The sequence below is a fragment of the Mustelus asterias genome, chromosome 31, assembly GCF_964213995.1.
Source record: "Mustelus asterias chromosome 31, sMusAst1.hap1.1, whole genome shotgun sequence".
Lineage (NCBI taxonomy): Eukaryota > Metazoa > Chordata > Chondrichthyes > Carcharhiniformes > Triakidae > Mustelus > Mustelus asterias.
The window spans coordinates 5,618,415-5,629,868 of NC_135831.1; the positions used below are offsets into that span (position 1 = coordinate 5,618,415).

The following is an 11,454-nucleotide window of genomic DNA, read 5'->3' on the forward strand; positions in this document are numbered from 1 at the left end:
AAATCTGTCTTTTTGGCACCTTTTCTATTCAGGTGAGGCTTTGTGCTAAAGGCTACCAGCTGTGGCAGAGAGCAGTTGTTGAATCTCTCTGGAACTGGGAGCTGTCTCTTGTACCCCTGATGACATACTAACATCCCCACAATAGGATTGGTTCTCGGGTTACCAAAACATCAAATTTAAATCTAATAGGCTGCTGTTATTGTGCCTAATTTAAATTGAATGGGCAAAATTCAAAAACAGCCTGTTGTCTCTGCAACACTCCTGTTTGGCCTGTGATACGATGTTTCAGTCTGTGTACTCACCTGCATCTTTTTTTTAAAAACACTACCTTTATTTTAAAGGGACCATGCAACATTTTCACCTCTTAGCATTTTACAAACACCAACTTTGCAGCACTATACCTGCGGTAAAATTCAGCCCTTTAAAATTTCCAGGTGTAGCAGGGTGTGAAATTCCCTTTGTAACGGCGCGGTAGCACAGTGGTTAGCACTGATGCTTCACAGCTCCAGGGACCCGGGTTCGATTCCCGGCTCGGGTCACTGTCTGTGCGGAGTCTGCACATTCTCCCCCCCCGTGTCTGCGTGGATTTCCTCCGGGTGCTCCGGTTTCCTCCCACACTCCAAAGATGTGCGGGCTAGGTTGATTGGCCATTCTAAATTGCCCTTTAGTGTCCCGGGATGCAAAGGTTAGAGGGTTTAGCGGATAAATATGTCGGGATATGGGGATAGGGCCTGGGTGGGATTGTGGTTGGTCAAGACCCGATGGGCTGAATGGCCTCTTTCTGCACTGTAGGATTCTATGATTTCTATGTAACTAAATGTTATGGAAATGCACATCTGAAATGTGAATAGCAACTGGCATTTTCTGACCAGATTTAGCAGCTGTATAATTCAACTCCTTGACACTTTGACAATCCCAAACTTTCCCCTGTGGTGAGGTGGCAGTGGGTGGGAGAGGCAGAGCTCACATGAGGTGGGGGCAGTCTGAATGGTGAATTTAGGACTCACGCGCACTAAGATTTGAGCACCTAAGCTGACACTGCAATTTCTTTTGTCCTTTTGGAGCTGCGGTCTTTCAAATGAATCTCCTCCCTCTCCCCTCCATTTTCTCCCACTCTTCCCAATCTTGTTGCTGTACCATGGGTCTGCAACTTGCCTTGTCTCAGCCTTTGCATTTAGTGCTTTTGTTTTGACTTGACAGGAAGAAAGGCATCATCATCAACATTTCTTCAGAAGCTGGGACTCACCCTCATCCACTGATCACCATGTATTGTGCGACAAAGGTATTTAACAACATATTCTTTAACTAGATAACGTTTTGAGTGAGATTGTTGCAAGATCTAGCCTTTTTTCCAGAGACTTGAACGTATAATTTAGGCTGATGCTTCAAGCGCACTATTACGATGGAGATCTTTTGGACAATGCATGAAACTGCAGCCTGACCTGTGTGGATGTTCGCAATTTGGGGCCCCCCCATAGTAAACAAGTGGTTTTTCTGTTCGATGTAGAAATCTTCAACTGAAGTAGAATCATAATGTTACAGCACCAAAGGAGGTCATTCAGTCCATAGTGATGGCTCTTTGAATGAGTTATCCAATAAGTCCCAGCTGCCCCCCCCCCCCCCCCCCCCCCCCGCTCTTTCATAGAAACTTACATAGAAACATAGAAAAACTACAGCACAAACAGGCCCTTCGGCCCACAAGTTGTGCCGAACACATCCCTACCTTCTAGACCTACCTACAACCCTCCATCCTATTAAGCTCCATGTACTCATCCAGGAGTCTCTTAAAAGACCCTATTGAGTTCGCCTCCACCACCACTGATGGCAGCCGATTCCACTCGCCCACCACCCTCTGTGTGAAAAACTTACCCCTGACATCTCCCCTGTACCTACCCCCCAGCACCTTAAATCTGTGTCCTCTCGTAGCAGACATTTCCACCCTGGGAAAAAGCCTCTGAGAGTCCACCCGACCTATGCCTCTCAACATCTTATACACCTCTATTAGGTCTCCTCTCATCCTTCGTCTCTCCAAGGAGAAAAGACCGAGCTCCCTCAGCCTATCCTCATAAGGCATGCCACTCAATCCAGGCAACATCCTTGTAAATTTCCTCTGCACCCTTTCAATCTTTTCCACATCCTTCCTATAGTGAGGCGACCAGAACTGAGCACAGTACTCTAAGTGGGGTCTGACAAGGGACTTATATAGCTGCATCATTATCCCCGGACTACAAAACGCAATCCCTCGATTGATAAAGGCCAGCACACCATACGCCTTCTTAACCACCTCCTCCACCTGCGGGGACGATTTTAGAGTCCTATGGACCCGGACCCCAAGGTCCTTCTGATCCTCTACAGTACTAAGAGTCTTTCCCTTTATATTGTACTCCTTCATCCCATTTGACCTGCCAAAATGGACCACGACGCATTTATCTGGGTTGAAGTCCATCTGCCACTTGTCCGCCCAGTCTTGCATCTTATCTATGTCCCTCTTTCACCATAGACCTTCAATTTGTCCGCCTTCAAGTCAATTCCCTTTTGAAAAGTTAAGTGAATCTGCTTCCACAATCCTTCCAGATCATGATCTGTGTGAATTATCTCACTGCTGACTCTTTGGCCAGTTACCTTTATCGTCTTGTGATCAGCCCATCTGGCCAGAGTGTTATGCCCATGTGAGGAGGGGTTGAAGTGACTCCCCGTTGCTGCCACTCCAGGCCTGACTGTAAAACAGGGCTTCTATTTGTTTTGAATTTGGAGGGAATGTGCTTTGCCAATGCTGCAGAGGTCCCACTGTTTACTTTCAGATTGTAAAGAATTGACCAGGCTTTCTGAGGTTAAACAAAGATTGAGTATACGGTTAGCTATTCTTTGGTTAGTCTTGATGTAATACTTCCACATTGTGGCCATTTGTTCAGCTGTCTTCCTGGAAAGCCGAATAGAGCAGATTTCCACTTTTTCATAGAAATCATAGAAACCCTACAGTGCAGAAGGAGGCCATTCGGCCCATCGAGTCTGCACCGACCACAATCCCACCCAGGCCCTACCCCCACATATTTACCCACTAATCCCTCTAACCTACGCATCTCAGGACTCTAAGGGGCAATTTTTAACCTGGCCAATCAACCTAACCCGCACATCTTTTTACTCCCAAAGATCTCTAGTTGCAGTAGATTTCTCTTCTCCGGATGGTTACTTTGCAAATCTGGGCACAATTCTCCTAAAAGAGAGACAGTACTGAAAAAGACTGAAGCTGGTTGCCCTATCAATGTGGTCTTTTTTCCCCTCTCTCCTGGTTGCTACAACCCTTAAGTACCCTACTTGCTTTATCTTCCAGAGGAATTGTATTTGTCCATGTCTGCTTCAGATAATTACATTTCGATGTCTCATCTCAAACATTTGCAAATTCACAGGATAGTGTAAAAACAACAAGAGATGGAGTCATTCACACTCACTGGGGTTTTGAGTCTTTTGTTTCCAGCTTGGGGACTGTGAGCTGTATGTCATAGCCATCACACTCTGTGTTTCTATTTGTGATTTATATAAACGATCTGGAAGAAGGTGTAACTGGGGTGATCAGTAAGTTTGCGGACGACACGAAATTGGCTGGACTTGCAGATAGTGAGGAACATTGTCAGAGACTGCAGAAGGATATAGATAGGCTGGAAATTTGGGCAAAGAAATGGCAGATGGAGTTCAATCCTGATAAATGCGAAGTGATGCATTTTGGTGGAACTAACGTAGGGGGAGCTATACGATAAATGGGCAGAACCATAAAGGGTGTAGATACGCAGAGGGACCTGGGTGTGCAAGTCCACAGATCCTTGAAGGTGACGTCACAGGTGGAGAAGGTGGTGAAGAAGGCATATGGCATGCTTGCCTTTATAGGACGGGGCATAGAGTATAAAAGTTGGGGTCTGATGTTGCAGTTGTGTAGAAGGTTGGTTTGGCCGCATTTGGAATACTGCGTCCAGTTCTGGTCGCCACACTACCAGAAGGACGTGGAGGCTTTAGAGAGAGTGCAGAGAAGGTTTACCAGGATGTTGCCTGGTATGGAAGGGCTTAGTTATGAGGAGAGATTGGGTAAACTGGGATTATTCTCACTGGAAAGACGGAGGATGAGGGGTGACCTAATAGAGGTGTATAAAATTATGAAAGGCATAGATAGGGTGAACGGTGGGAAGCTTTTTCCCAGGTCGGTGGCGACGTTCACGAGGGGTCATAGGTTCAAGGTGAGGGGGCGGGGGGGAAGGTTTAACACGGACCTCAGAAGGACGTATTTTACACAGAGGGTGGTGGGGGCCTGGAATGCGCTGCCGGGCAAGGTGGTGGAGGCGGACACACTGGGAACGTTTAAGACTTATCTAGATAGCTACATGAACGGAGTGGGAACGGAGGGATACAAAAGAATGGTCTAGTTTGGACCAGGGAGCGGCGCGGGCTTGGAGGGCCGAAGGGCCTGTTCCTGTGCTGTATTGTTCTTTGTTGTCCTTTGTTCTTGTCACAATAGTTTCTCATGTTTTTGAATGTCTTAGTTAATTCTGCCTTTATTCTTTTCTGCACTCATCTAAGATGAACAACCTTCGCCCTCCTCGTCTCTACAACTGAAATTCTTCGCTCCCTCTTCGTGATCTTGGCATCTGTCTCACCACGACACAAACCTGTGGCTGTTCTAAAGGTTTAGCATTGCTTGAATGTTTTGTGGACAAAGAGGGCTACAGGATGAAAGATCATTAACTAATTGGGCTCTGAGATTTTTTTTTCCTCATAGGTCTTTATTGACTTCTTTTCTCGGGCACTGAATGCAGAGTACAAGAATAATGGGATTATCGTACAGGTATGGCAAAATTACTTCAGTTTTCTTTTGGGAATTGTAAACAAGAGTTCACACAAAGTAGGTGTGATGGATTGTCAGATGCCGAACGTAGGTGAGTTGAGTGCGCTCATAGTTTTCCTAACCAGACGATTGTTCAATAATGTGGTGCTTCACCTCATTTACTTTGAGCTGTTGGCCTTGGCTGAACATCAGACGGTTCTGGTTTCAAGCCTGTGTTCAGGAATTGAGCCTAGTAACTCTCAGACTGAGGGAGCACTGCACTGCCGATGCTTGTGTCTTTCAGGTGAGATTAAATGAGCAACTCATTTTTAAGTGAGTTCCAGATTCTCCGACAGGAGGAAATATCCTCTCCACATCCACCCTCAGACCCCCTCAATCTTAAAGATTTCAACTCTTCTGAACTCCAGTGGCTATGGGCCTAGCCTCTCCAACCTTTCTTCATAAGGCAGCCCACCCATTCCTGGTATTGGTCCAGTCAACCTTCTCTGAACTGCTTCTAATGCATTTACCTCCTTTAAGTAAGGAGACCAATACTGTACACAGTATTCCAAACGTGGTCTCACCAGTGCCCTCTACAACTGTAGTCTAACCGCCCTACTTTTTATCCAACTCCCCTCCCAATAAATGATATTCTGTTTGATTTCCTAATGTCTTGGACGTGCCTTTTGTGATTCATGCACTAGGACACCCAGATCTCTTACCGTTTTGGATAACATTCTTCCTACCAAAATGGACAACTTCACATTTACCCACGGTATATTTTATTTACCAGATCACGACCCACTCCACTTTGTAAACTCTTTGTCCTCTTCGCAACTTACTTTCTTACTATCTTTCTTGTGTCATCAGCAAATTTAGCAGTTGTACTGCTGGTCTTTTCATCCCAGTCATTGATATAAATTGTAAGAAGTTGAGGTCCCAGCACCGATCCCTGTGGCACACCACTTGTTAAACCCTGCCAACCAGAAAAAGGCCCATTTATGCCTACTGTTTCCCATTAGCTAGCCAATCTTCTCTCCATGCCAGTATGTTGCCCCCCACTCACCACCCCCCCCCCCCCCACCCCCCTTACACCAGGAACATTTATTTTACTTAATAACCTTTTGTGGTACCTTATCAAATGCCTTCTAGAAATCACAGTACAGTGCATGTTTAACCAATTTATTAGACTCAACGTGATTTCCTATTCAACCACGTTGACTTTGCGTGATTGCCCTGAATTTTCTCAGTGGCCTGCCATAAAATCTCTTATACATTTTCCCTACGACAGACGTTAGGCTTGTAATTTCCTGTTTTCTGTCTCCCTTCCTTCTATTTTAAATAAAGGAGTTACATTTTGCTATTTTCCAATCTGATTGAACCTTCCCCGAATCTAGGGAGTTTTGGAAAATTAAAAACTATCTCACTAGCCAAAGAATCTAGGATGAAGTCCATCAGGACATAGGTGGCACAGTGGTTAGCACTGCTACCTCACAGCTCCAGGGACCTGGATTCGATTCCTGGCTCGGGCCACTGTCTTTGTGGAGTTTGCACGTTCTCCCCGTGTCTGTGTGGGTTTCCTCCGGGTGCTCCAACTTCCTCCTACAGTCCAAAGATGTGCGGGTTAGGTTTGTTGGCCATGCTAAATTGCCCCTAGTGTCAGGGGAATTAGTAGGGTAAATATGTTGCGTTACAGGAACAATATATTCAGCGACACTCCCCTGGTGTTGTAATTTTCCTAAATTACTCCCTCCCTGATGTTTTCTCATACTATAATTTTTCCTTTTTGCCATTCGACGCTATTCTTTATATTCTGCCCAATCTTCTGACCAGTCTTTGCTCGATTTATGCTTCTTCTTCAAATTTGTCTCCGTTCATGTGAAGCACGAATAAACCCTGGATTAGGTCCCATGAGCTGAATGGGTTGTTCCTGTGCTGTAAACTCGTTTACCAAAATTTGCGAGCAGTTCTTTGTGGCTCTGAATCTGAGCTGCCCATTGACTGTCTGTCTTCATGGAGTTTGCACGTTCTTCCCGTGTCTGCATGGGTTTCCTCCCACACTCCAAAGATGTGCGGGTTAGGTGGATTGGCCGTGCTAAATTGCCCCTTAGTGTCAGGGGCAGTAGTGAGGTAAATATATGGGGATAGGGCCTCGGTGGGATTGTTGTTGGAGCGGGCTGAATGGCCTCCTTCTGCACTATGATGATTCACACTCCAGAAGCTTCAAATAGATGACCTGGGCAACAGAAAGATCCCAAGGTGAATTACTTCTGAGGTGAAGGCACACTCTTATATGCTGTACCCAGATCTCAATTGTGCAGGAAGGGGCTTTACTGAGCCCTGTATCCAATCTACTTCAAAGATGTTTGTCAGTTCTTGGGAATGTCCCAAGAACATTGTATCTCTGATCTGGAATTGGATGACAACTTGCATTTATATAGCACTTTTTAAATGTGATAAATCAGTGTTGCCAAACAAAATACGGGGGGGAGGTGGGTGGGGAGAGAGAGAGACGGGAAAGATATTGGGACAGATGACCAAAAGCCTAATTAAAGTAGATTTTAAGGCATGTCTTAAAGAGGAAGAGTCAATGTATTTGACCAGCAATAGTAAAGTGGGGGAATTTCGGGATGGTCAAGAGACCAGAATTGGAGGAGTGCAGATGTAGATGTCTCGGAGGTTGCAGAAATAGGGAAGGAGTGAGATTAGGGTGAGAATTTAAAATTTGAGGTGTTGCCTGATATGGAGTCAACTGGAGGATTTGATGCAAGTAAACAGGATTTACCCTTTGTAAGGGGTGAAATTTAAACATTTATTGATTAGTAGGCTCACATTAATGTGCAATGAATTGCTGTGAAAATCCCATAGTTGCCACACCCCTGCGCCTGTTCAGGTACACTGAGGGAGAATTTAGCAATGCTAACCAGCACGTCTTTCAAACTGTGGGAGGAAACAGGAAACCCACGCAAACGCTGGGGGGAGTGTGCAAACTCCGCACAGTGACCCAAGCCAGGAATTGAACCTGGGTCCCTGGCACTGAGGCAGCAGTGCTAACCACTGCCATGTCACCACACGGTGAGGTTAGCCAAGAGATGATCGGAATAGTAGAATAGGCAGAATCTTTTTTCCATACCAAAATAAATATTACAAAAAGTACATAAACTGGCTGAGATGATCTTTATTTTCCCTCAGTGTGTGATGCCTCTCATGATCTCCACCAACTTGACGCATGATGTGCAAACCAATTTTTTTATAAAGGATACAGTTGACTTTGTCCAGGAAGCTCTGAACACCGTTGGGATAAGAGAGCGGACAAATGGCTGCTGGTCCCATGCCTTGCAGGCAAGTGCTAAATTTACTGCTGTGCTGTACCTCGATGTGAAACGGCCATTTTGTGTGAGGTACCTTTGACAGAACTGATACCTGTGAACTGCATGCAGCAAAGATCAGTGTGGTTGGGTGAGGCAGTGAAAAAATAGGGGGATGGCTGGGTGAAATGAGAATGTTACATGAGAGCCCCAATACCAGGTGGACTGGTAGGACCTCACTATCCTGCCTCTTCCTGACACTGCAGGAGGTGGAAAGCAGACACAATTGCAAGATAATGGTTGGAATTCAAGTCTTTTCAGGTGATCAGGTCTTTACAGGTACAGACAATGTAAGTGGAGAGAGGGATAATCAGATGTTAAAGACATGTGAAATGTTGAATTGGACCCCTCCAGAAGGCCACCTGCCCTAGACTCGACATGTACGCTCAAGCCATCTGGAGATGCGTCAATGTCAGATTGCAAAATCCTAAATGTCCTGGCTTGGGACAATTCACACTTCTTTAACCTATGATTATCCCTCTCTTTATCACCTGAAAAGACTCGCATTCCAACCATTATCTTGCAATTGTGTCTTTGTCTATATGTGCCGTGTTTGTAAAACCTACTTCTCCACTCACTTGAAGGAGGAGCACTCCAAAAGCTCGTGATTCCAAATAAATCTGTTGGACTTTAACCTGGTGTTGTGAGACTTCTTACTGTGCCCACCCCAGTCCAACACCGGCATCTCCACATCTTGGCCTGCGAGGTAATTGGGGAATGGAAATTGGCCTTGTTGCTGGACGGATGGCTGAGGTGTACCAGCCAGAATTCTGCTATTCAGTCACGTGTGTAGATGGTAGAAATGTGTGCATCAGGCCTGGCTATATTAACCTCCATATCTCTTCCCAACCCTACATGGTAGAATAGCCTGGGAGCCACTTCCCTGTCTTCGTGGTAAGAATGGGTTGTAGGGGAGGTGGAAGAGAGGGATCAGTTTCTGAAAAGCTGTGTCCCAGTATGTCTCAGCAGTCCCAATATCTGATTATACTCCAGGGGCCTCTACTCTTCAGAACTTGACCTGCGGTTTTTCCAAGAAGATGGAAGTATGTGATAGGAATTGGGATGATTGTTGCGTTGAGACCAGACGCTAATTTTTCCTGATCTCTTGTTTCTCCAGCACTTCTTCATCGAAAGGCTGTTTCCGGAATGGCTCCGACTGACTCAGTTCAGCCTTAATAGGCTGAAGGACTTTTCCAAACAGAGACTGGCAACAGTGGAGAAATGGCAGAAGAAATTCAAGACAACATAAGTCTCGGTGGCTGAAAGGGTTGGGGGGGGGTGCGAGGGGTGGTGGTGGTGGGGGGGGAGGGTGTGGGAGTGGGTGGTGGTGGTGGTGGAGGAGAGATAGACAATTTTCATACTACTTTGTCGTCCTAATTGATTCCTAGCCGGGTATCCAGGATCTCCTGTTCAACCTGTGAACGCCCAAGTAAAAATACGCCTTGCTCAAAGCTTTCGCTGCAAAATGTTAAGCAATGTTTTGGTTGTGTTGTTTTCCTAAGGGTGAAAATAAACTTTTAAGCCTTTCACTTGGTGTCTACAACTCATTTTTGGCACAGTCATTGAACGAGCCCTGTTTATATTATAAAAATAGGTCTCCCCCAGCAGTATTGTTCTGGTGAATCTGCACAGCAACTCCTCCAAGGCCAGCACGTACTTCCTGAAGAATGGTGCCCATATCCAAATGCGATTATTCCAGATGTGGTCTGATAAATGCTCTGTCAGACTGAAATATCAGTTTAAAGGTTTATTTATTAGTGTTACAGGCAGGCTTACATCAACACTGCAATGAAGTTACTGTGAAAATCCTCTAATCCTGCTACTGTGAAAATCTGGCGCCTGTTTTGGTACACTGAGGGAGAATTTCCATGCTCAATTCACCTAACCAGTGTCTTTTGGAATGTGGGAGGAAGCCCATGCAGACACGGGAAGAATGTGCAAACTCCCGAGTCACCCAAGGCCAAAATTGTACCCGGGTCCCTGGAACAAAGACACAGCAGTGCTCACCGCTGTGCTGCCTGGGATTGCTGGCCCGAGAAATTTGTTTTTAGTTACTGGAAATTTCAGGTTCAACTCTGGTCACTGTCTGTGTGGAGTTTGCACGTTCTCCCTGTGTCTGCGTGGGTTTCCTCCGGATGCTCCGGTTTCCTCCCACAGTCCAAAGATGTGCAGGTTAGGTGGATTGGCCGTGTTAAATTGCCCCTTCATGCTAGAGAGATTAGCAGGGTAAATACATGGAGTTAGGAGGATAGTGCCTGGGTGGGATTGTTGTCACAATGGCACGATGGGCTAAATAGCTTCCTTCTGCACTATTTTTAAATTTTTTAAATGTAAGATTTAGACTAACATTGCAAAGCTACATAAGGCAACTAAAGCAACACTTGTTATAGAATGGTAGGATGCCTACATAATGCAGAAGGAGGCCATTTGGCCTATCGGGTCTGCATCAACACCAACCCCACCCTCGAATCCTGTAACCCCATGTCTTTTACCCTGCTGATCCCCCTGACACGAAGGGGCAATTTAACATGGCCAATCCACCTACCCTGCACATTAACCAATAAGGTTTGAATCGGGTCCTATAATTAAGGCTTTTTATTGATGATATTACATTCTATACATGTCAATTAACACAAATCCATTCCACATCGCAATAGACATTATATACAAATATACACCAGCACAGTGGTTAACCTCAGAGCGCCAGGGACCAGAGTTCGATTCCTGGCTTGGGGTCACTGTCTGTGCAGAGTCTGCACGTTCCCCGTGTTTGCGTGGGTTTCCTCTCAGTCTGAAAGAGGTGCTAGTTAGGTGTATTGGCCAGCTAAATTCTCCCTCAGTGTACCCAGAGTGTGGCGACTAGGGCTTGTTCACAGTAACTTTATTGCAGTGTTAATGTAAATCCACTTGTGACACTACATAGAGTCATAGAGGTTTACAGCATGGAAACAGGCCCTTCGGCCCAACCTGTCCATGCCACCCTTTTTTTTAATACCCCTAAGCTAATCTCAATTGCCCACATTTGGCCCATATCCCTCTATACCCATCATACCCATGTAACTATCTAAATGCTTTTTAAAAGATAAAATTGTACCCGCCTCTACTACTGCCTCTGGCAGCTTGTTCCAGATACACACACACTGTGTGAAAAAATTGCCCCTCTGGAAACTTTTGTATCTCTCCCCTCTCACCTTAAACCTATGCCCTCTAGCTTTAGACTTCCCTAGATATCTTGACCATCTACCTTGTCTATGCCCCTCATTATTTTATAGACCT

The 11,454-nt window shown here is 45.5% G+C and overlaps 1 protein-coding gene across 1 annotated transcript in view; it reads left to right on the top strand.

Annotated features, from left to right (window-relative positions):
- Nucleotides 1-8,236, top strand: part of LOC144481670 (very-long-chain 3-oxoacyl-CoA reductase-like) — a 29,889-nt gene extending 21,653 nt beyond the window's left edge. Inside the window, exons 8-10 of the mRNA XM_078200800.1 lie at nt 1,201-1,282; nt 4,766-4,831; nt 8,003-8,236. Coding sequence (XP_078056926.1) covers nt 1,201-1,282; nt 4,766-4,831; nt 8,003-8,221 — 367 coding nt within the window. The 3' untranslated portion in view covers nt 8,222-8,236. The remainder of the gene's footprint in view (nt 1-1,200; nt 1,283-4,765; nt 4,832-8,002) is intronic.
- The last annotated feature ends 3,218 nt before the right edge of the window (nt 8,237-11,454 follow it).